Below are 25,793 nucleotides of genomic sequence, written 5' to 3'. Positions count from 1 at the left end.
GCTGGCAGAGGCATTAGACTCCCTCAAGGCTGTTAGGGCTAATACCCCCCACCCCCATTATTGCTTTTCTTTTTTTTTTTAATGAATATTCTTTCATGTTTGCATTTTCATGTGAAGTTCACTATCAACTTTTATCAGTTGCAGATAAAAGCTTATAGGTATGTTTCTGGGGATCACATTGCATTTATAAATGAAGACTTGAGAAGGGAAACTGACATCTTTATGATACTAATTCATCCTATCCAAGAACAAGGAATGTCTTTGTTTTTGTGTGAGTCTACCTTTGTGTCTTTCAGGAAGTGTTTTAAATTTTTCTTCATATAAGTTTGCATTACTCCTTGTTGACTTTATCATGACAGATCTTATCCTTTTTTGTTATCATAAATAGCGTTTTCCCTTATATTATATATCTGGTTCTTTGTGTGTGTGAAAACTAATTTCTATATATTGATTTTATATTCTACTGTATTACTGAATTCTTTATTGCTTGAATTAACTTTATTATTGGTTCTCCTGGAAATTTCCAGGTATACTATTGGTATTGTCTTAAACAGAGATATTTTTAGGGACCTTGGGTGGCTCAGTCAGTTAAGTGACTGCCTTCAGCTCAAGTCATTATCCTGGAGTCCCAGGATCTGAGTCCTGCAACAGTCTCCCTGCTCAGTGGGGAGTCTGCTTCTCCCTCTGACCCTCCCCTTTAGTGCTCTCTCTCTCACACACTCTCTCTCAAATAAATAAACAAAATCTTTAAAAAATAGAGATATTTTTATATCTTCTTTACCCATTCTTACATCTATAATTATTTTTCTTAGTCTAACTGCATTGGTCTAATACCTTTAAGTACAACTTTGAAAAGGAGTGCAGACAGAGGGTATTGCCTTGTTTCTTTTTTTTTTTTTTAAAGATTTTATTTATTTATTTGACAGACAGAGATCACAAGTAGGAAGAGAGTCAGGTGGGGGGGGAAGCAGGCTCCCCGCCAAGCAGAAAGCCTGATGCGGGGCTCGATCCCAGGACCCCAGGACCATGACCTGAGCCGAAGGCAGAGGCCCAACCCACTGAGCCACCCAGGCACCCCATTGCCTTGTTTCTGAACTTGGTGGAAATGCCTTCCATGTTGTCTCATTAGGATAACTTTAGGATTGACGTATACAAATTTTATCATGTTAAGAAGTTATCAGTTGATTTCTATTTTTGAATGATCATATCAGAATTCTGCCAAAGTCTTTTTAAATAGCTATGGAAACATCATATGGTTTTCTCTTTAGATCTATTAATAAATTGTATGATATTAACACATTACTTATAAAGAACCATCCTTGCATTCCCAGAAGGAAACTCACTTACTGGGTCATGCTACATTATTTTCTTAATGTAGTTTTGAATTAATTTGCTGAAATTTCAGTTAGGATTATTGCACTGTTATTAACAAGTGAAAATAGTTCATGCTTTTTTGAGTGCAATAAACGTTATAATTGCTCTAGAAAAACCATGTGGAAATTTCTTTTCATTCTCTGTTCTCTGGAACAATTTATTTGGCATTAGGATTAACTGCTCTGTAAGTTTGGAGACTTCTCCTGTGAAACCATCTGGGCCCGATGCTTTTTTATGAGGCAGTTTCTTACTCATTTTCTCTTTTGTTTTATGGAAATTGGTCTTTTAAGCTCTAATGGGGTCAATTTTGGTAAATTGTGCTTCCCTAGGAAATTATCCGTTCTGTCTAGGTTTTAAAAATTTGTATGCTTTTTAATATTTTGACTTTTGGATCATGCTAATGTCTTAAATGAAAAAATATACAATTAAGTCATAGATAGGGAAAAGACTAAAATTTAATAGAAAGAGAAATTATATTTAAAATACAATGAATAAGGTATTTGTGCTGAATGAAAAATAAAATAACCAAGAAACTTTTGAATATAGCACTTTGACTATACATCCTCATCTGAAGATCTAAAAAGGGCAAACAAATCTCAGGCTTTTAATTTGTTTTTCATAGTGGTGTGGATGTTGAAATTCTAAAAATACATTCTGTGTATCGTGGGACTGAGCAAATGAGTAAACACACTGATGATATTGGAAGCTAGTGTTCCCATTGTTATAGAAGAAAAATATAAGTATAGACTGGGGAAAGCTAGATGGGACCCTGTGATGTGTTGGGTTACAATGAGAGGTATCAGTGTGAATATATATATATATATATATATATATATATAAATTTCTTTGCTCTATATAATGAAAGGCCTAGAAGCAAAGATATTCTAGTATCAATGAGTACATCTGGCTTCCACACCCTGGTTTTGAAATGCTATCATCTTAGGGCTGGGGTGGGAAAGAGGAAGGTGTGTCTGGAAGTGATGTCAGTGGAATGCCAGAGTAAGGGCCTATAAAAATCTTCTCTTCCATAAAAGCAATGGGAATACTGGCAAAAATTGTCAAAATTAATTTTTCAGAACTCTAAAAATTGGCCAAAGGCTTATAATAATTCAGGAAGTATCTATTCAAGAAAAGTGGCTGAATCTCAGTAAGAACAGTATGCTTTGTGGCATTCGGACTTTCTCTGTTTCCATCACCTTCTCCCTACCTCCACAACAGCCTTGAAAATCAACAGTCTTGTAGTCCTGATGAAAACCAGCAGCCTATCAGCCAGAGCGGGAGGAAGAACAGGGTTGGAATTTCCTCCCAAAGTCCCATTCCTAGAGAACTATCTTCATTTGACCTATCTGGCACTTTCCTAGAAAACTCCATTCACAGGGCTTGTCTATTTGATTTGACTCAAAGTTCACCTAGTGTGAACAGCTTTCCCTGTTTTTTTGTTTTTGTTTTTTCAAAAACAATCAGTAGCAATTGTTTAGCATAGCAAGTGCTGGAGGCAGTGATTATAGCTAGGACAAACATTACAAGCAGACCATAAAACCTAACAGGAAAAGTTGGGTAAGGAGATCTTCATAGGAGGCTTTGAAAAACATTGACAAATTCCCAAGAATCTAGAAAACCACAAATATGCCCAAGGCTGTGTGCATGCTCAGGATCTCTGGCTGACCTTGAGGCTCTGCAAAACCGGAAGTAAAAGGCTAAGACAAAATTGCAAACAGCCTGCCAGAGCATTGAAGGCAGGCCCCAACAGGTGCACAGGGTCCATCAGCAAAGCAGGTTGAGAGAGAACATACCTCAACATAAGTTAAGGCCTTACATGAAAAGTCCATGACTAACATCTTACTCAATGGGGAAAAACTGAGAGTTTTTCCTCTAAGATCAGGAACATGATAGGGACGTCTCACCACTTTTATTCAACATACTACTGGAAGTCCTAGCCACAGCAATCAGACAAGAAAAAGAAATAAAAGTCACCTGAATTAGTAAGGAAGAAGTAACATTTTCAATGTTTGCAGATGAAATGATATTATATATAAAAAAAACCCTAAATATTCCACCAAAAAACTACTAGAACTGATTGCTGAATTCAGAAAAGTCACAGGATATAAAATTAATATACAGAAATCTGTTGCATTTCTATACACTAACAATGAAGTAGCAGAAAGAGAAACTAAGAAACTAATTAAGAGAAATTAACAAACAATCCCATTTACAACTGCACCAAAAGTGATAAAATAAAATAAAATGAAATAAAATAAAATAAACGTAACCAAGGACATGGAAGACCCATACTCTGAAAACCATAAAACACTGATGAAAGAAATGGAAAATGAAACAAACAAATGGAAAGGTATTCTGTACTCATGGACTGGAAGAACCATTATTGTTAAAACGTCCATACAACCCAAAGCAATATACAGATTTAAGTAATCCCCATCAAAATGTCAACAGCATTTTCCACAAAACTAGAACAGATGATCCTAAAATTTGTATGGAACCACAAGAGACCCCAAATAGCCAAAGAAATTTTGAAAAAGAAGAACAAAACTAACAGTATCACAATCCCAGATTTGAAGATATATTACAGAGCTGCAGTAATCAAAACAGTATGCTACCAGCACAAAAGTGGACATGTAGATTAATGGAAAAGAATAAAGACTCCAGAAGTAAACCCACACATATACAGTCAATTAATCGGTGAGAAAGGAGACAAGAATACACAATGGGGAAAAGGCAGTCTCTTCAACAACTGGTGTTGGAAAAACTGGACAACTACATGCAAAAGAATGAAGCTGGACACCATGCTCAAAAATAAACTCAAATGGATTGAAGACCTAAACATGAGTCCCGAAACCATAAAATTCCTAGAGACATACACTGGCAATAATTTCTTTGACATCAGCCATGGAAGCATTTTTATAGGTATGTCTCCTCAGGCAAGGGAAACAAAAGCAAAATTAGAGTACTGGGGCTACACCAAAATAAAAATCTTTGGTACATCAAAAGAAACCACCAGTTAAACAAAAAGGCAACCTACTGAATGGGAGAAGATATTTTCAAATCAGTGGGGGTTAATCTGATAAGGGGTTTATATCCAAAATATACAAAGAACTCATACAGCTCAACACTAAAAAGCCCACAAATAATCTAATTTAAAATGGGCAGAGGACTTGAATAGACATTTCTCCAAAGAAAACATCCAGATGCCCAACAGACACATGAAAAGATCCTCAACATCATTAATCATCAGGGAAATGCAAATTAAAACCAGAATGGGATATCACCTCACACCTGTCAGAATGGCTAAAATCAAAAACACAAGAAATAAGAAGTGTTGGCGAGGATGGGGAGAAAAAGGAACACTCATGTACTGTTGGTGGGAATGCATATTGGTGCTGTCACTGCGGAAAATAGTATGGAGGCTTTTCAAAAAATTAAAAATAGAATCATCATGTGATCCAGTAATTCCACTATGGGGTATTTACCCAAAGGAAAGGAAAACACTAATTCAAAAATATATATCCCTGGGGCACCTGGGTGGCTCAGTGGGTTAAAGCCTCTGCCTTTGGCTCAGGTCATGGTCTCAGGGTCCTGGGATCGAACCCCACATCGGGCTCTCTTGCTCAGCACTCAGCAGGAAGCCTGCTTCCTCCTCTCTCCCTGCCTGCCTCTCTGCCTACTTGTAATCTCTGTCTATCAAATATATAAATAAAATCTTTAAAATATATATATATATATATCCCTATGCTTATTGCAGCATTATTTGCAATAGCCAAAATATGGAAGCAACCCAAGTGTCCATCGATAGATGAATGGATAAAGAAAATGCAGTATATTTACAATGGACTATTACTCAACCATTAAAAAGAATGAAATCTTGCCATTTGCAAAGACATGTACAGAGCTAGAGCGGATAATGCTAAGTGAAATAAGTCAGAGAAAGGCAAATACTATATGATTTCACTCATATGTGGGATTTAGGGGAAGGGAGGGAAAAAGAAGATAAAGTCAGAGAGGGAGACAAATGATAAGAGACTCTGAACTCTAGGAAACAAACAGGATTGCTAGATGGGAGGTGGATGTGGGGATGGGGTAACTGGGTGATGGGCATTAAGGAGATTAAGGAGGACCCCTGATGTTATGAGCTCTGAGTGTTATATGCAACTGATGAATTACTAAACTATACCTCTGAAGCTAATAATACATTATATGTTAATTAATTGATTTTAAATAAAAATAAGAAACAAAACAAGAATAAAGGAGATAGAAAAAAATGCCTAGTGATGCCTGGGAGGCTCAGTTGCTTAAGCATCTGCCTTTGGCTCAGGTCTGATCCCAGGGTCCTAGGATTGAGTCCCGAGTTGAGCTCCCTGCTCAGGTGGGAGTCTGCTTCTCCCTCTGCCTGCCGCTCCCCCTGCTTGTCCTTTTTCTTTCTTTCTTTGACAAATAAATAAATACAATCTTTAAAATTGTTCATAATTTTTTAAAAACCCACATTCTTAAATACAGAGAAGAAACTGGTGGTTTCCAGAGAGAAGGTGGGTTGGGGGGGGGATGAACAAAATAGATAAAAGAGATTAAGAGTACAGTTATCTTTGATGAGCGCCGAGAGAGGTACAGAATTGTTGAATCATTATATTATACATCTGAAACTAACATATAACACTGCATGTTAATTATACTTCAATAAAAAATAAGTAATGAGGGGTGATGGCGCCTGGGTGGCTCAGAGGGTTAAGCTTCTGCTTTCAGGTCTTGATCTCAGGGTGCTGGGATCAAGCCCTGCATCGGGCTCTCTGCTCAGCAGGGAGCCTGCTTCCCTCTCTCTCTGCCTGCTTTTCTGCCTACTTGTGATCTCTCTCTCTCTCTCTCTGTCAAGTAAATAAATAAAATCTTGAAAAAAATAAGTCATGAAGATTAGAATGGAAATAAATGAAATAGAGAATAGAAGAACAATAGAGAAAATCAATGAAATCACAAGGTGGTTCTTTGAAAAAATCAACAAAATTCCTAGAAAGACACAAACTACCAAAACTGACTGAAAAAGAACTAGAAGATCTGAATAATCCTATAAAATCAGTAATAATAATAATAATAACAACAACAACATCCTACAAAGAAATGCCAGGAAGGGGCGCCTGGGTGACTCAGTCGGTTAAACGTCTACCTTTGGCTCGGGTCATGATCTCAGGGTCTTGGGATGAAGCCCCATGTTGGGCTCCCTGCTCAGCGGGGAACCTGCTTCTGCCTCTCTCTCTGCCCCTCCCCTTACTTGTGCACGTTCTCTCTCTCTCTCTAAAAAATAAATAAATAAGATCTTATTTATTTCCTTGACACACAGAGAGAGAGAGAGAGACAGCAAGAGAGGGAACACAAGTGAGGGGAGAGGGAGAAGCAGGCTCCCCGAGAGCAGGGAGCCTGATGTGGGGCTCGATCCCTGGACGCTTGGATCATGACTTGAACCGAAGGCAGATCTTTAACTGACTAAGCCACCCAGGCACCCTAAATAAATAAAATCTTAAAAAAAAAGAAGAAGAAGAAATGCTCAGGACTAGATGTCGATGTCTTCACCTGCACATTCTACAAGTATTTAAAAGATTAAACACTAATCTTCCACAGCTCTTCCCCAGAATAGAAGAGAAGGGACCACTATCCATCTCATTCTGTGAGGCTACTAGTACCTGGATACCAAAAACAAAGACATCGCAAGAAAACAGTAGATCAATATCTTTTCTGACTATAGATACCATAATTCTCAACAAAATACTAAAAACTGAATCCTAAAAAGGATTATACACCAGACTAAGTGAGAGATGGTCCAGGAATGCCAATGCGCCTCAACTCGCATGGAACTCAAGTAATGTAATACATCATATTCACACAATAAAAGAAAAAAACCCACACGATCATATCAGTAAATACAGAAAAAAACATTTGACAAAGTTCAACATCCTTTCATGATAATAATACACCACAAATTAGGAATAGAAGGGAAATTTGTTAACACGGAGGGAGAAGTTAACATATGTCAGACGCACTGTTCTAACCACTTTACAATCATTAAATAATTTAGTTCTCACACCAACTCTGGGAGGCAGGACCTATTATTACCCCCATTTTGTGGGTGGGTAAACTGAGGCACAGAGCATTAAGTAACATTTTCTATGTCAGATTCCAATATAGAAATTCTGGCCAGAGTCCACGCTCTCAACCACGGTCAGCTATTCTGTCCTCTCAAAGAACTTGAATAATAATAATGATAAGCAAATTGGGTTTCCTAAGAACTAATGATTTCATCTTCATCTGTAAGAAAACTTAATTCGTAACACTGTTAACTTATATCAGTGGCTATAATTGGTAATGCTGGTAAGAATTTTTAATATTGATACCAATGTTTATTTAACCAAGTTGGTAACGTTGGGTCAATATTGACATTTAACTGTAATTTAACTCACACAAGTGGTGTTATCATTTATATAAGCAAACAAAATATATAACATTGTTAAAAACTTATAAAGTTATAAAATTAGTTGTAAAGTTTGATGGCATCAGTAATGGTGATTCAATTTCTATTTGCAATTGAAATTTGATTCATAACTGTGGTACTCATAAATTATATTAGTACTCGTAACTTTAATATTAGTAATTATTCATAATATAAACTGGAGTTGTTAAAACCATATTAATAATGATTTCTATTAGAAGCTACCAGATAATTCAAAATATAGTTACTCATAATTCACATTAGTAATCTTAATTTGTAACATTGGCAGAAATTTGTAATACTAGTTATAATATTTGATATTAGTAATGATCATAAAATTTCTAGTAAGCATAATATAATTCAAAACAGAGATTATAATTTATATTAGAACATAATTTGTAATATTGATAATAATTTGTAATAATAGTTATGATCTTCAATAACACTAGTAATGATTATTCAATTTCTGTAAGGAACTGCAATTTGATTCATAACATGGATCCTCATAATTTGCTGCAATGACAGTAATTTTTAGTAGTAGTGATAGGTTGTAATATTGGTGATTTTATTTTACAATCATAGTAACCCACAATTCAATTGCTCCTGGTAAGCAATTTAATTTGTAACATCGCTAGTGATGATTTTCATTGTCAATCCTCATTTGCAACATGGGTGACATTTCTATCACGAAGCATATTTGCTAATATAAGTAGCCATGACTTGATTTCTATATGTAATATAATCTGATTCATTACATCAGCTCTGTTCGTTTACAGTAGAAGTTGATTTTTAATACCGGTGAGAAAAGATACTATAAGAAACAGGATCAATGACTGCAATCACACTTGTAAGCCCATCAGTAAATTCATGCTATTAATAAACCCGGTCGCGAAGCAACTTCACCGTCCCCCCCAACACACACACACTGGCTGCGCTCCCTGACACCGTCGCCATTGCTAATAATGCGTCCCCTGGCAATAAGGTCGCAGTAGGCACGACGCTTTCCCCTCCTGCCCTTCCTACGGTCCCCAGACTCACCATCTCTTTGTGATTGGGGTAGAAGGTCTGATCGATAAGAGGGAATTCCTCTGTTCCCAGTTTCTTGTGCAGTCGAACCATCTGGGCGAACTAGGAGAGCCAGGAGAGATGGGTCAGCACGCCCTCCTCGGGGACAGTCTCCAAGCTGGGATTCTGAGCTTTGAGTAACCCCCCTCCAAGATCGCAGGGATTTCGAACTCCCACACGCATGCATACAGGAGATAGTCCCTCTGCCAGCAGCGCCCTTCCCGCCACTTACCACCCAGGGCTTGTCGCAGAAGTTGTAGACAGAGTGCAAAGAGTTGACGCTGGGGATCCCGGCATACTGCAGCCCGATGACCAAACTGCGGTAGTCTCCGTTCCGAGCCATGCTGAAGGCGTGCTGGCGAATCAGCACAAAGTCCGGCTTCAGAGACCTGGGGTGGCAGGGGAAGAGGTGTCGAGGATATTCACCTCACTCCCCCAGAGCTCCCCACCACCCTTAGAACAAAAACCACCTCTCGAATTCTCTGCAGCTCCTAGAAATTGCAAAGTGGTTGCTTAGGTCTGCGCGCGCGCACACACATGCAAGCTGTTTCCTTCCGCAGCAATACCCTTGTCACACTTTCCCACTCTCTGGTGATCCCAGGATCCTGGGATCCAGCCCCACAGCGAGCTTCTGCTCAGCGGGGAATCTGCTTCTCCCTCTGCCTCTGCCTCTCCCCTTGCTTGCGCGGGCTCTCTCTCTCTCTCTCTCTCTCTCTCTCAAACAAGCAAATAAAAAACAAAACCTTTAAAAAAATGTCTCTCACAATTATCGGTCTTCCTCCTCCAAACCGCAGACCCCTCCAGCATCCAACGTTTCCTTTATCCCTTTGCTGCTAAATATTTTTTCTTAGCAACTTTACATTTTCTGATTTGTTTATTGCATGTATCCCACAGTAGAACACATGGTCCGTGAGGGCAGAGGGGTTTTTTTGAGGTGGGGGAAGCAGGGGCTCTTTGCGGGGGGGGGGGGGGGGGTGTCAGTTTTCTTAACTGCCAGGTCCTCAGCACATGCAACAGGTCCAGGTGCACAATCAGCACTCAGTAAATATTTCTTGAATGTAAAATGCTGAGGGCAGCAGCTGGCATACTGTAGATGCTCAAGTAATATATTCTGATTTAATATCTAAAAAGTTTGGCTTGCGGTCTTCTAGGACCCTTGGCTCTGCAGAAGAGAGGCGATCTTCCCACATTCTGTACCTCGTTTTTTTTTTTTTAAGGTTTTTTTTTAGGGGCGCCTGGATGGCTCAGTGGGTTAAAGCCTCTGCCTTCGGTTCAGGTCATGATCCCAGGGTCCTGGGATCCAGCCCCGCATAGGGCTCTCTGCTCAGCAGGGAACCTGTTTCCTCCTCTCTCTGCCTACCTCTCTGCTTACTTATGATCTCTGTCTGCCAAATAAATAAATAAAATCTTTGAAGAAAAAAGATTTTATTTATTTATATGACAGAGAGAGACGAGAATGAGAGAGCACAAGCAGGGGGAGTAGCACAAGCAGGGAAAGAGAGAAGCAGGTCTTGGCTGGGAAGGGAGCCCGATGCAGGACTCGATCCCAGGACCCAGGATCATGAACTGAGCTGAAGGCAGACGCTTAACCAACTGAGCCACTCAAGCACCCCCCCTAATTTCTTTTTGTTTATTTATTTATTTAATATAGATTTTTATTTATTTATTTGACACACACAGAGAGACAGTGAGAGAGGGAACACAAACAGGGGAAGTGGGGAAGGGAGAAGCAGGCTTCATGCCAGGCAGGGAGCTAGACATGGGACTGGATCGCAGGACTCTGGGATCATGACCTGAGGCGAAGGCAGATGGTTATCCGACTGAGTCACCTAGGTGCCCCCCTAATTTCATTTTTTTTTAAGTTTTTTTTTTTTTTTGACAGAGATCACAAGTAGGCAGAGAGGCAGGCAGAGAGCGAGGGGGAAGCAGGCTCCCCGCCAAGCAGAGAGCCTGATTCGGGGCTCGATCCCAGGACCCTGGGATCAGGACCTGAGCCGAAGGCAGAGGCTTTAACCCACTAAGCCACCCAGGAACCCGCCCCCACTAATTTCTTTTTAAGTTGACATATAACACTGTGTAAATTTAAGGCATAAAAGATGTCGGATTAGGGGCGCCTGGGTGGCTCAGTGGGTTAAAGCCTCTGCCTTTGGCTCAGGTCGTGATCCCAGGGTCCTGGGATCCAGCGCATTGGGCTCTCTGCTCAGCGGGGAGCCTGTTTCCTTCTCTCTCTCTCTCTCTCTCTGCCTGCCTCTCTTCCTACTTGTGATCTCTGTCAAGTGAATGGATAAAATCTTTTCTTTTTTTTTAGATTTTATTTATTTATTTGACAGGGATCACAAGTAGGCAGAGAGGCAGGCATAGAGAGAGGAAGGGAAGCAGGCTCCCCGCTGAGCAGAGAGCCGGATGATGTGGGGCTCAATCCCAGGACCCTGGGACCATGACCTGAGCCGAAGGCAGAGGCTTTAACCCACTGAGCCACCCAGGCACCCCATGGATAAAATCTTAAAAAAAAAAAAAGATGTCAAGTAGACACACATATATTGTAATAGAATTGTCACTGTAGCATTATTTAGCACTTCTATCATGTCACATAATTATCACTTCCTTTTTGTGGTGGGAATAATTAAGATCTGGCCTCTTAATAACTTCCATAGTTAAGATACAATATAGTTGGGGTGCCTAGGTGGCTCAGTGCATTGAGCTTCTGCCTTTGGCTCAGGTCATGATTCCAGGGTCCTGGGATCAAGCCCCACATCAGGCTCTCTGCTCAGCGGGAAGCCTGCTTCCCCTCTCTCTGCCTGCCTCTCTGCCTACTTGTGCTCTCTCTCTCTGTGTCAAATAAATAAATAAAAATCTTCTTAAAAAAAGATACAATATTGTTATCTATATTCACTACACTGTACATTGGATCTCCAGGACCTATCTTCCAGGTATAGGTTTATACCCTTAAACAACTCTTCTATTTTTTTTTAAAGATTTTATTTATTTATTTGATGGTTTATACCCTTAAACAACTCTTCTCTTTTTTTTTTTTAAGATTTTATTTATTTATTTGACGGAGAAAGAGATCACAAGTAGGCAGAGAGGCAGGCTTAGAGAGAGGCAGAAGCAGGCTCTCTGCTGAGCAGAGAGCCCGATGCGGGGCTCCATCCCAGGACACTGAGATCATGACCTGAGCCGAAGACAGAGGCTCAACGCACTGAGCCACCCAGGTGCCCCTAAACATCTCTTTTATGCTATCACTCCTCAGTCCCCGGTAACCACCATTTTACTCTCTATTTTATGAAGTTGGCTTTTTTTAGATTCCACAGACAAGAGATATCATACAGTATTTGTCTTTCTCCCTCTGATTTATCTTACTTAGCATAATGTCCTCAAGGTCCATTCACGTTGTTGCAAAGGGCAGGATTTCCTTCTCTCTCGTGCCTAAATATTTCATAGTATTTACACACTACATCTTCTTTATCCATTCATTCACTAGTGGGCACTTACATTGTTTCCATATCTTGGCTATTGTAACATACCTAAGTTCTTGCTCCCAGGAGAATGGGGGGGGGTGACGCTCCCACAGCTCTAAGGGAGTCCTTATGCCTGTCCCATAACACCAAGTTCACCTCTCTGCTTACCGCACGACCTTCACCCCGTTCCGAAGAACTTCCATGTCCACAGAGAATCCACCATTGGCGTGGGCCACGAGGTTGAGATCAGAGAATTCAGCCTAGGAAGGAGAAAAAATATCTGTGATTTACCCACATCAAACCAAAACGACCACCCGGGTTTCGGTCTGGACAGCCGACCCCCAGATCCATCTGCCCCAACTAACCTGTTCTACTTTAATGTCAATTTCTCCATGGATCTTCTTCCCTTTGAAGTATTTTGCCCTGGAGAGGAAAAGCAGAGCACAGCCATCAGTCTCAGGAAGTCAAAACCCAGGCCAGTTCCTTTGACCCGTTTATCTTTCAGAGCCATAAAGTGCTTCGTGATTGTTGAAACCCTTTGCAAAGCTCAACAGTGCTTGGGGTACCGTAAGTTCTGTTGTGATCCCTTCCGGAGGTGTGTAAATGTCAGAGGACGTTGTGAACTCTAAACGAAGTTCTCAAACCACAGCCGGCAGGCAGACATTCCCCAGAGGGTTGTTTGCTCGTCACACCGCTCCCAGAAATGTTTTTCTTCAAAAAGCCTTGCCAAAGGAGGAGTGCACTCTGCAAGTGGTAATGTACTTTGGAATTGCATGGAGGTTTGTAAATGGTAACAAAACAAAGCAAAACAAAACAAAACACCTAAAAGTCCCAAACAAACAAACAAACAAACAAACAAAACCAAAACCCCGCAGAGAATATGTCTATATGAAGTGTGCCTGGGGAATGCCTCAGTCGCCTGTGTCTGCTTGTGAGTCCTGAAGGATCCTTCCATGCCCTGGCCCTTCCCCGTGGAGGATCACACTTGTCCATGTGTGCCTGAGTGCTTTGAGGGACCCAACTGTGGGTGGGCGACTAGATAAAAGAGGAGCAGATCCGAGGGGTGCAGGCTGGCGGTGGTTCTACTAGAACCGGCGAGGAGGGGAGGGCAGCAATGACGGGCGTAGGGAGGGATGTGGCTGGCAGCCAGCCAGCCAGGGCAGTGCGAGGGGAAGCCAGCCAGGAGAGCAGCATGAAATCCTACCTCCTTATCCCTGGGCCTGGCTGGGTTTCCAGCGGCATCCTACCCCAGGCGCAGGATTCCTACCCAACAGGCTTCTCTACACGCAGAAGATCATCTCTGGTCAGGGGTCTCACTCAAGAGGGATGAGGAAAGGAGGCACTCCCAGGCTTGTCTCTGACACAGACACCCACCCAACATAAACGGGCCCTACAGACTTCATGGACAAACCCCAAAGACCCCAAGCACAGCCATTTTCTCGCCTCCCTCTCCTTCCCTCTCTCTCACAAGCACACTCCATTACCGACACTGTCCCCTCACAAGCGTTGGAGGGGAATTTCTCTGAGACTGGCACATTTTTTTCATTTATAAAAGAATGATGAGTGTAGACTCTATCACTGTATTTCAAAGTTTAAGAAAAAGATTTCATTTAATTTATTTGAGAATGAGAGAGAGGAGAAGAAGAGTGGGGAGGAGAGGGGGAAGCAGGCTCCCCACCAAGCAGGGAGCCCCATGCAGGGCTCCATCCCAGGACCCCCAGAATCATGACCTGAGCTGAAGGCAGATGCTTAACTGACTGAGCCACCCAGGCGCCCCGTATTTCAAACTTTTTTGACCCTAAGTGTAGTGAATACTGTGGTGCTCTGCTCAGATGGCCTCTTCACAGCCAATGCACCCTGAGTGTCAGCTGGTGACATCTTAGGGCTATGTCCCACTGGGAACTGTCTTCTCTCATAGAGAATTGCCTTGGCCAAGGTTAGACCTACTTTAGGCAGCCCGTGTCTTCTCTCTGGTCCATGGGTGAATACAAAGGCTAGCCTCTTGGCCTCAGTATAGGCTGACTCTGAAGGACCCTCCCACCCGCAGGCCTTCCCCCTGGTCAGTCTCTGATGCAGCTGCCTTGTGGACCAGCTGTCCCCTCTGCCCAACCCTGCCCTTCTTACAGGGGTTGATCCTAAATGCACACCTCCGCAAGCCTCCTGCATACAAATGCCTACCTCGAAATCCGATCCCAGAGAACCCAGCCTAAACCAGTGTGCCAGAGATGTCAAACCACAAAAAAAGACTCTAATGCCATTCTGGAATTGGGTCACCCAGCAGCCAGCAGGCAAGGAGGAACCCTCCTTTGTTGGGGGGCACGGAAAGCCACCCACATACTGTAGCCACATAACACACTCTGCGGCAGGTCTGCGCTGTGGTACCAGCAGGAAACCACTCACACCCTTATGTTCTGGCACATTCCATGATACTGGACTTGTCCGTGGTGGGAAAAGAGGCAGTGTGGAGTTCATTCTCATGAGCATAAGAATTACAGTGTGGCATCCCCTGGGGTGTGGGGCCATCAGTAACTTTTACTGAAGGTCAACTGTAATAAGATCTGGCAGAATGGAGTGCACCAGTTTGGTGAAATGTCCCTGGTACTCTAAAGGCCTGGAGGAAATGGTCAGCAGACTCCAGTGACTGTTTGCTAAACGCCAATGATTAGCTGAAGAAAGATGGGATATGTTCAGGGTGAGTGATCACTAATCCAAAGCAAAATGTGGAAGCCAGAGGATCCCCTTGGTTACATTTAAGGAAACCCTAATCCTTTGCAACTGGAGGGCAGGCATTGGGGAAGACCAGGGACTTAGGGCATGATCCTAAGTGTAACAAAACTTCAGAGGAGGTTGAATTCTCAGGCCTAGCACATCTCTTATGTCATGATCAGGGCCCAAATAGGCCAAGATTGAAGCCCTTAGACTTGGGATGGGGATATCTGGGAAGATGCATGTGATACCTTAAACTTACTGCTTCACCTGAACTGATTGGGCCTGCAGAGGTAGGCTTCTCCTCCTTGTTAAAATATAGACCTTCCCTCTGCTTGAAGGTAATACAGAGGCCTTGAAGGAAGCAGGTGCTTTTTAAAACAATGCTCGCCCCTTTCACAACCTCCCTCCCTCCCCTCTTAGCAACCAGATCAATAAGCAGGGTCAAATCCTAGTACGTCTGATTGAAGAGGTATATTTGCAAAGGAAGGAAACAGTATACAGAAGCTGAAAAATCTGGCCAGTATGTACTGACAAGAGCTGTAAAAGTATGCAAGAAGCTGAGTCCTAAGGACAATGGAACAAGGAGGTGGAACATGAAGTTGGAGCGCTCTCCCAGGACCCAGAACTGGAAACCCTAGCAAGGACCGTTGGATGACTTGTGGAGGCTTGGAAAAAACAGTGGCCCACACCAAGTGAAGCAGAAATGCCAAATCTTCCATGGCAGACTGTGGAAGAAAGGATCAAAGGACTCAAAGAAGCAGACATGTTAGAGAAGTTATGCTACATGAGTCTAGGAAACTCATGAGCTGACTATGTTCTATGGGAAGGGCCAGAGGATCTACCCAACTCACAAAATCAATAAGGAATATGCTGGTAAGAGTGGCAAGTGGGAAGGTGGTAACTGAAGTCCTGTCCCAGGTCCTGTTCACAGTGGGTCCCCTGGGTCCACAGGTCCACCCCACGGCCACTTCTCCAGTCCGCAAATGCATAATTAAACTGGACATATCTGTAGTTGTCAGAACCACTACGTGGGTTCCTTGGCTTGTGGGGTAAGAGCTATTGTGGTGGGAAGGTCCAAATGGACGCCTCTAGAACCACACCCTCACCCCCCCAATCAAATCAGCAAATCCAAGCTAAGATTATATCTATCCCAAGGGTGATGGTGGAAACTAGCGCTACTTTGAAAGATCTAAGGGATGCAGGGGTGTTAGTCCCATCGTATCTCCCATTGAATGGACTAGTTCGGCTCCTGGAGAATGTCTGTAGACTCTTGAAAGCTCGACCAAGCAGTATCCCTAAGGGAAGCAGCTATACTGGATAGGCTGCCATTGTCAGAGCAGAACTCGGGTCCAGCAGGTAGCCACTGACTTCCTGAATGCACTCTTCTATTCTGACCAGAAAAGAAGATCAGTGACCTTTCACGTTCACATGGAACTGACAGCAATATCTGTTGAAGGTCTTGCCATGGGGTCATGCTGTCTTTCTCACCATGTGTCATTCTATGGTCCAAAGGCACTGGGCCATGTGGACATCCCCCAGGATGTCACACTGGACCACTTTATCAATGGCATCTTATTGACTGGGCAAGACAAGCAAGGGATGAGTAGCACGTTGTCTGGCTAAGATGTATGCTCTCCAGAGGGCAGGAGATGAACACTACAAAGACTCAGGGGCCCGGAGCATTAGTAAAAGTTCCAGGGGTCCAATAGCCCAAGGCAGGCCCAGGACAGCCCCCTCCAAATAATAGGACAAAGCGTCACATCTCGCACCTCCTGCCACGAGGAAAAGCGCATCACACTTGGTAGGCATTACCAGCTTCTAGAAGCAGCCTATCCCGCACCTGAAGATACTACTCTGATTCCTATTTCAGGGGGAGCATTAGGCTGCCCTCCCTGAACGGGGGCCAGAGCAGAAAGGGATTGGCAGGAGGGCCAGACCATGGTGCCAGCCATCTTTCCACTTAGGCCATATACCCCGCAGATCCTATGATACTGGATAAGCCAGTAGTGGGAAAAGATGCAATGTGGAGCTTATGGGAAGTGTGAGTGGGAGGCCCTTGGGGGTTCTGGAGCAAAGCCAGGCCATCTGCAGCAGAGAATCACGTGACTCTTGAGAACCACTTTCTGGTGCCCTACCAGGCTCTGGAAGAGACAGAACGCATGGCTATGGGGCACCAAGCGATTGTGCTTCTGGGTGCCCCTCGTGAGCTGGGTCTGGCCGGGCCCACCAAATAATAACGTCACATGGACCCAGCAGCTGGGATCAGGCTTAAGCAGGACTGAGCAAGCTAACTGAACAGGTTATCCCGATGCCCGTGTCACCCATCCTGGTGCCCGGATGTCTCTCTCAACTCACCAAGGGGACCCCTCACAGCCAGTGGCTGAAGGAAGGGAGAAAAAAACCTCAGCTTGGTTCACAAATGGACTGGTTTGGTGTGTGGGGAGAAGCCAAAAAGGGACAGAGGCTGTGTCATAGCCCCACTCAGGGTGATTGTGGAAGACAGTGGCAGAGCTCCCAATGGGCAGAGCTTTGGGCTGGGCCCCTGGTAATCTACTTAGCAAGCAAAGGGAAATGGCCCACCATTAGAATATACATTCACCGGTGGGCCATGGTGGGTGGCTTGGCTGATTGGAGGCCTTGAAGGAAAAATATTAGGAGATCAAGACAAGGAGTATTATGCTAAGTAAAGTAAGTCAGTGGAGAAAGACAAATACCATATGATCTCACTCCTAGGCGGAATTTAAGAAACACAACAAATGAGCAAAGTGTAAAAGGGGGGGAGGCAAACCAAGATACAGACTCTTAACTATAGAGAACAAACTGATGGTTACAGGGGTGGAAGGGCAAGGGTGAAATAGACGATGGGCACCGGGCCACGTAAGGAAGTGCTGACTCACTAGACTGTAGACCTGACACTAATATCACACTGTGTGTTAACTAGCTGGAATTTAAATAAAAGCTTAAAAAAAAAAAAAAGAAGATCAGGACAAGAAGGTCTGGGGCACAGAAACGTGGGTGGACATGGGAGTGGGCAAAAAGTGAGGAGCGAAGATTTGTGCATTGTGTGTTAACACCCACCAGACAGCATCCACAATGGAAGAGGCACTAAACAACCAGGTAGACGGAATGAGTCAGCCCGATGATGTCAGCCAGCCTCTCAAGTCGGCCACCCCAGTGCGAGCAGATGGGCCCATGAATGAAGTAGCAGGACAAGCAGAGAGAGTGGCTCTAAGTGGGGCCAATGGCATTATTGCTTGAGGTCCAATTTTTCAGCAGCAGAGACCAACACCAAGCCTGTGACACGGCACTGTCCCTATCCCTTAAGAAGCCTAGCTAGCCACTTGGTGGCGAGCTGACTCCATTGGGCCCCATCCACCCTGGAAAGATGAAGGATTCATTTTGACAGAAATATTGTATGTGGGGGGTTTGCCGACCGCAGGGTCATAGCCAGTATCACTGCCCGAGGGCTTACCCAATGTTGGAGCCACCGGTATGAGATCTCTCATAACACTGCATCAAATGGAAGGACACACTTGATAGCAAAGGAGGTCCTGAAGCGGGCCCATGACCTTGGAGTTGCTTGGTGATGTTATACATCACAGCACCCAGGAGCTGCTGGTCTGGAACAGCTTGCAGCCAGGGCGAAGATGCTAGCTTGGACATGATACTGTCAAAGAATGGGGAACCGTCCTCCAAAGCACCCAAAATCAGTGGCCCATTCTTTGTGCTGTGTTTCCAGTAGGTAGAACATACGGGTCTGGGAACTCGGAGGAGAAAGTAGGAGGGGCCCAGCTTACCATCAGTCCCAGTGATCCACTTTTGGAACGGGTGTTTCCTGCTCCCTCAAGGCTCTGCAAGGTTAGAGGTCCTGGTTCTCCAAGGGGGAACACCGCTACCAGGGGACACAGCAAGAATCCTATTACATTCGAAGCTACGGATGACACCTGGATACCTAGGTTTCACACGCCAATGAATATGAAGCGGAATGAATCACTGTCTTCACAGGGGTACGTGGCCTTGAACATCAGGAGGAGGTGGGGTTGTTATTACACGGCAAGAGCGGGGGGTGGGGAGAGATATGTTTGGCACACAGGCGATCTTCTTGGCTGTCTGTGGGTACTCCTTGCACAGCTCTGCAGGGAAATGAACAAGGACAGTGGCCACAGCCTGAGAAGGGCATGGGGACCAAGGGCTCAGGGATCCCTCAAGGATGAGGGAATGGATCACTCATCAGGTAAGCTTGAGAGACCAAGAGAGGCGCTAGCTGAGGGGGAGGGGAATCTAGAATGTATGGTAGAAGAAGAAAACGGAAGAAGCAGATCATTTATTTCTGCAGCAGTGGAGGCTACTAACCCGTTCTCTTTCAAGCTTCCCCCACCTCCCCGGAAAATCTGACCAATCACAATCCTGGAGATGCTGTGCCCAGATGGGGCGATTAACTTAATCTAAGAAGTGAATCTGAGCAGTATAAGGAGTGGACTCTGTGCTCCCCTCAGATCTTCCCCCACTCCCATTTGCTCTACCCCCCCCCCCCGCCTCCACCCGCCACACCATGCGCTCACCTTCAAGCCTTCCTATCTAGTTCCCAACTTCCGGGGAGATTTGCTGCTGAAGGCTCTCAGTGCTCACTGGGAGTCCCTCACTGGGAACTGCCTTCTTCAGCAGGGGTCTGCCTTCCCCAAGAAAAGGCCTCCTTCCAGGGGGCAGCCCATGCCTAATGATTGACTGATGTAAGAATACAAAAGCTTGGACACCCCCCCCCATGAAGGTCTCTCTGAAGGGTCATCCTAGCTCCCTAGCTCCCCCCAAGTGTTGGCTGAGGCTTCTGTTGTGGCTGCATCATAGATCAACCTTTCCCTCCACTAAATCCTGCTTCCCTCACTCCTCCCCCGCAACAGGTGTTGTTCCCAAGAGCTCTCCCCAGTAAATCTGCACACAAACCTCAGAGTCTCAGGGCCTGCTTCCAGGGAAGTCTAAGAAAAGAAGCCACAAGAAGAGATATAGTTTATATAACCCACTGTATACATAGATACATAATAACCTACCTTATATATGTAATATATGTTATATGACACCTCTACTGTTACACAGCAAATATAATATAGTGTGCCTTATGTAATATATCATATATTACATATTACATACTAACCATGTATGTACCTAGAAGGTACATAAACATACCTATAGAACTGGAATGAAACTTTCAGTAAATGATTACCTTTACTATGTGTAATGGAGTCTGATATTTTCTATTCCATTTTCTTCCATTTCACAAAGAAAAACACACACATATGTATATATATATGTATTATGTACTATAAACCAATTATATAGCAAATGTATGATAGAGCATATACCACATGTAATACATGGCATACATTACTGATTATATTTCCTGGAGTAACAGTTCCACTAAATGGTAATAATCCCACTTACTATGTGTAATATATTTCTTGTTAGAGTCTATTTTCATTTATACTACTGCATGAAGAAAACAAAATCCTGGTTATAAGCCAGTAGGTGACCTGCAGTTTGAACTAAACACTCAGCTACTTTCTCTTTAAAAGGGGGAGATGATTCTCAACTCAGAGTTTGCAAGTGTGCACCACAGAGGACCTGAGACCCAGGAAAGGGTGAGAGTGGTGAGATTTGGTGGAAAAGGTGTCAGACTCTTATCTAGGAGTCCAATCCATTACGGAGTCTGCACAACTCCTCCTCTATTCCAGGCTGAAATCCCCAAAGCCTGGATGGTATTTGCAGTATCTGTAGGCAGGTGATGCAGAGGTCTCTGTTCCCCACGCTGAGCCTGCCGTGCGTATACAAGTCCATCACACCCCAACTATAGTAGACACTAAGTAAACACTTGCTAGATTGACCAGAAGAAAAGACTAGAACAGCTGGATAAAGGGGGGTTTCTGAGATGCAGGATGAGAAGGGAAGAATCTTTCACTGAATTTAACAGGTGCTCAATAAATGCTTGCCAGACAACTTCGAAAACAATGGAAAACATTGGAGTTGTAATTATGGAAAGGGGGAGGGTCTTGTCAGTATTCCGTAGATAATTAATAAATGTTTGCTGGACGAAAGGAAAATGCAGCAAAGGAACTTCCTGGAGTGCGGGAGTGGGGAAGGGAAATCTAAAGGAGAGCGGCTACCAGTACACAGCAGGGGCCCCATTAATGTTTGTTGACTTCAGTGGAGCAAATTTAGCCAAGAAGAGGGCTCCTGTGTGAGAGGATGCTGGTGAAGGAATTACAGCAAGTGTTCAAGAACTGCTTTATGGATTGATGGAGAAAAGGAGGTGGTTGTTTGAAAAGAATACGGTCAGAGATTAACAAATGCTTTTTGGATTAATTGGTGGGGGGAAGCAGCTGGGAAGATGGCTGCGAAGGGAGGGAGGGGACCTCGCCAGAATACGGTAGGTGCACATTGTGAACTTTCCAGATTGCATAGACTCAAAGGTCAGATGAGGATTGTCAAAGGGGGAATTAGAGCTTCAAGAGGGGGAGGGAAAGAGGCACTGAATATGGGGACCTTAGTATATAGTAAGTGTTTATTAAACAATTGTGGGGTTGAATGGAGAAAAAGATGTAGAGAATCCAGCCGGTAGTTGGGGTTAAAAGGAAGGGGAACTGAAGGAGGGATCTTCCTAGTATGTAGTAATGCTAAATGGATACCTCCCACACTCTGACACATGGAAACTATGCAGTAAATACCTATAGAGTGAATAAACGGCTCTGAATAGAGAGAAAGGCTGCTAGGTAAAGGCAGCGGGGGAGGAGCGATCTAAACAGTAAAAAGCTGGTACTCAATAAATTTAGGTTGAAGTAGACTCCTGGAGAGAGAGGTCTTGAAACAGGACAGCAACTTTCAGACTTGGAAAAGAAGGCATTCAGAATGGCCCTTATATAGTAGGAACTCAAGTAAGTGTTTACTGGCTTAAGTAGAAGAAAGACCTTTTGGGGTATGGACTTAAGATTGGGAGAGGGAATCCTACGGACATTGAGGGGAGTGGAAAAAGGGTAATCCTTATAAACTGGGCTCTAGATTAATAAAAAAAAAGACCCTAGGGAGAGGCTTTATGACTGGCACAATTTCTTCTAGGGATAAGGAAGAGATGTCTACTCCCTGCATACAGCAGGCACTGCATATGTGCTTACCGGATCCACTAAAAGAAAAAGACTTTGGGAAGGAGGTGTGTGAACATAGAGCACACAGACAGCACTCCATAAATGCTCACAGGAGCCATAGGAAGAAAAGGTCTCTGGGGGAAGGTGATTAGAATCAAGCACCTGGCAGACAGTACAAAAAGAGATGCTCACTGGATCCATTAAAAGAAAAGGTCTTTGCTGGAAGGTGGGCTAGAGGTAAGCATACAATCACTGGATCCACTAGAGGAAAAGTCTTCAGGGAAAGGGAATGGGGCTGCAGAAGCCTGATCTATGTAAGCTTGATTCTCCATCCATGAAAGGAAAGGCTCTTGTGGTGAGGGCATAGAATCAGGCACACGGTGGTCCTCCTCAAACGCTCCAAGGGGTGAGTAAAAAGAAAAGGCCTCTGGAAAGAGGACTGAAATGGTGCACACACCAAGTATTAGATATTTGATCACTGTATTAACTGGAGACAAGTCTTTATGGAGAAGGTCTAAGGTTGGGTCATGCAGAAGGTGTTCAACACATGCAGACTGATGTCACTGGGGAAAGGGTTTGGGGATGGGGTAAACAGCAGGCAATAAATGCTTGCTGAATACACTGGAGGAAAGAAGCTTTCGAGTAGGCTCACGCAGCAGGCAGGGAATAAATTCTAGGTGGGTTCACCAAAAGAAGGGTCTTTGGAGTAGCCTGAGAATGGAGAATAAACAAGGCCCTTAATAAATGCTTTCTAGATCCATTGGAGGAAAAGGATTTGGGGGAGAGTCTGAAGATGAGTCACACACAGAGCCTCAAAAATGCTCATGGGACTCATTTGAGCAAAACACGTTTGAGAAAGGGGTTTGGAGATAGGGCATACACCAGGCACTTAGTAAATGTTTTCTAGGTGCTTTGGAGAAATAAGCTCTTGGAGAGGGGACTTAGAGTTGGGACACACAGAGGGCATTCAATAAAGGCTCACAGGATCCATTAAAGGCAACACTTTCGGGGAGAAGAGGGGATGGGATACACAGCAGGCAATCCACGTTCACTGAATAGCTTGAAAGGTCTTTGGGGGGAGGGTTGGGATGGTGCACATACCACACTCTGGATACATGCTCACAAGATCTGTTAGAGAGAAGGCCTTAGGGCAAGACTTGAGGGGGACAAGACACAGAGCAAACTCTCAATGAATGTTCACAAAATTCAGGGAAGCCAAAGGCTTTGGGGAAGGATTCCTAGAGAAGGCACACTGCAGGTACTTGAAAAATGCTAACAAGATTCATTAAAGGACAAGGCCTTTGGGGTGAGGGTTGGCGGGGGGGGGGGAAGGGGGGGCGGCGGCAAGGCACATTAGGCTCCCGAACGCTCACAGGATATCCTAAAGCCAAGTCTTTGGGGAAGGAGTTACACAGCAGGCGCCGGATAACTGCTCCCTGTATGGATCGAGAAGGCCGGGTGGGGGGCAAGGGCGGGGCACAGAGGATGCACACGGTATAATAATTTAAAGGAAAAGGGTTTAGGCTAGGGGGCCAGGTGCCTGTTACACAAGCCGTGCTTGGTAAGTGCTCGTCGTGGAACGATCTGGGGACCCAGGCCCGCGGGAAGACGTCCGCGGCAGTGGCTTACCAGTCGGTGTGGGGCTCGTCGATGACCAGCAGCACCCTGGCGGCAGCGCCCCCACGACCTGCGCCCCCAGAGCCGCCGCCCACCTGCTCGCTGAAGGTGGCCGCCGCGGCTGCCGTGGTCTGCTTGACCGCGTTGGACAGAGACGAGAAGAAGCCACCACCCCCCGAAGACCCAGGACTAGGGGCAGCCGGAGAGGCCACAGGGGCAGACGCGGAGGCCCTCTCGGCACTGGCAGTCGCGGGACCGGGCGTGGCTCCGGGGCTGGGGGCAGCCGGCGGCGGCGGGGGTGGCTGCGGGCGCTGCAGGTCTGTCATGTACCCATTTGGCAGATTGGCCATGAAGTTGCTGTCCGACAGGCGGCGCCGCAGGTAGTTCATGGTTGCGGCGCGGGGCAGGGGGTCCTAGGGGCAGTCTGATCAGGAGCCGCGGGGGCGGACCGCGCGGGGCCCAAGAGCACTGCTGCGCTCTCAGGCACGACGCGACTCTTCGGTTGCCCGCTGCAGACTGAGGTAGCGCTGAGTCGCCGCCGCCGCAGAGCTGTTGGTCGCGCCCGTACCCCCCTATCTCGCGCCCCTCGTGGTGCTGTCCAGCTGGGCCGGCGGCGGCGCGGACGCGACCAAGGCGACCGGGAAGGGGAGTTTGGGGAGGAACGGTGAGTGACGTCAGCGCGCCTTCAGTGCTGGGGAGGCGGTGGCACGCGCCGGCAGGCGGGGGCGAAGGAGCTGTCCGTGGTGCTGAAGGCAGCAGTGCGCACGCGCCACGCCGCATCCTGTTTCCCCTCCCCCTCGTCCGATTGGGGATGCGCAATTTGGGGGGTGGGGGCGGGGTAGATATTTCTCGGGAGGGTCGGGGTGAGTGGTCATGCAAGACCCCCCCCCACGCCGCCCAATTCTGGTCTTCACACCCAGACGCACCCACACGCAGGTTTCTCTGCAGATACTCAAGTTTCCAGTGTTGATATTCACCACAGAAGTCATGTGGGGTGTGGGGGGAATAGAGGCACACGCAGAGAATCAAAAGTAGAAAAATAACCTCCTCACCGCGACAGATGGGGGTCACAAGCAGTACCCTGTAAGGGGAGATCAATTTCCCATATCCTACGGGCTCAGCTAGGCAGAGAGAGGGTGTGGGGGTGGCATAGACAGCATCAGACAGGGAGACTTGGACACCTGGGCGGGGTACACAGCCTTGCCCTGGGTTGCTGGGGCCTGGAGGCACAGAGGAAGGACACACATGTGGAGATACATATAGACACAAACAAAAGTAAAGAAACACAGAGGCACGTATACACAGAGATCACACTGATCTAGGTATCTACACAAATGCCCAGGGTAACACACGTGGGCATGCATGCATACATGCACGCATATGCCTACACACACACACACACAGGCACCACACCTACACACAGAGACCCAAGGAAACTCAAACGAACATGCACATCCAGACAAATCACATACCCACAGATGATCACGATAAACCTAGATCTGCCACAAAGACACATTCCCTGAAGCTCCAGACCTGATGTGTGTCCATCTCTGTCCCTCCAATCCAGGCCCTACACACACACAGACTCATTCTATATGCCCTCATTGCTCTGCCCTGGAAAAGCCAAAACCCACTATAACCATCTGGTATCATCAGTGCCCATGGCTGTCTCCCCCGCACCAGAGAACTTTCCACAGACAGAGGCAGACCCATCCTAGGGTATGCACACAGTAGGTGCCAAATGATGTTTGCCACATGAGCATATGACCTTGATAGTCCAGGCAGTGGGGGCTGTGGAAGCCACCCTGTCAGCTCCTTTAAGATCCTGACTACAATGAAAGTGTGAATCTATTTAAAAGCAATCATTTGTTGACAGCACCCAACTAAGCTGTTTACATGTATTATTTCATCCAACCCTCACAACAATACAATGGGGTGGGAAATGTTCCCATTTTA

At 45.2% G+C, this 25,793-nt stretch overlaps 1 protein-coding gene across 2 annotated transcripts in view; it reads right to left on the bottom strand.

Moving 5' to 3' along the window:
* The window catches only part of SYN1 (synapsin I), a 46,873-nt gene extending 22,457 nt beyond the window's left edge, over nucleotides 1-24,416 (bottom strand). Inside the window, exons 1-5 of one of the 2 annotated variants that reach the window (XM_004754979.3) lie at nucleotides 23,850-24,416; nucleotides 12,747-12,804; nucleotides 12,550-12,641; nucleotides 9,156-9,312; nucleotides 8,897-8,986 (exon numbers count right to left, since the gene is read on the bottom strand). In XM_004754979.3, coding sequence (XP_004755036.1) covers nucleotides 8,897-8,986; nucleotides 9,156-9,312; nucleotides 12,550-12,641; nucleotides 12,747-12,804; nucleotides 23,850-24,226 — 774 coding nt within the window. In that variant the 5' untranslated portion in view covers nucleotides 24,227-24,416. The remainder of the gene's footprint in view (nucleotides 1-8,896; nucleotides 8,987-9,155; nucleotides 9,313-12,549; nucleotides 12,642-12,746; nucleotides 12,805-23,849) is intronic. The other variant, XM_004754981.3, reaches the window with a different exon arrangement.
* Between the last annotated feature and the right edge of the window lie 1,377 nt (nucleotides 24,417-25,793).

The sequence above is a fragment of the Mustela putorius genome, unplaced genomic scaffold (genome assembly GCF_011764305.1).
Source record: "Mustela putorius furo isolate JIRA1106 unplaced genomic scaffold, ASM1176430v1.1 tig00003903_pilon_pilon_pilon, whole genome shotgun sequence".
Lineage (NCBI taxonomy): Eukaryota > Metazoa > Chordata > Mammalia > Carnivora > Mustelidae > Mustela > Mustela putorius.
Note: the sequence above shows the minus strand (reverse complement) of the source record. Positions and strands in the feature narration are given on the sequence as shown.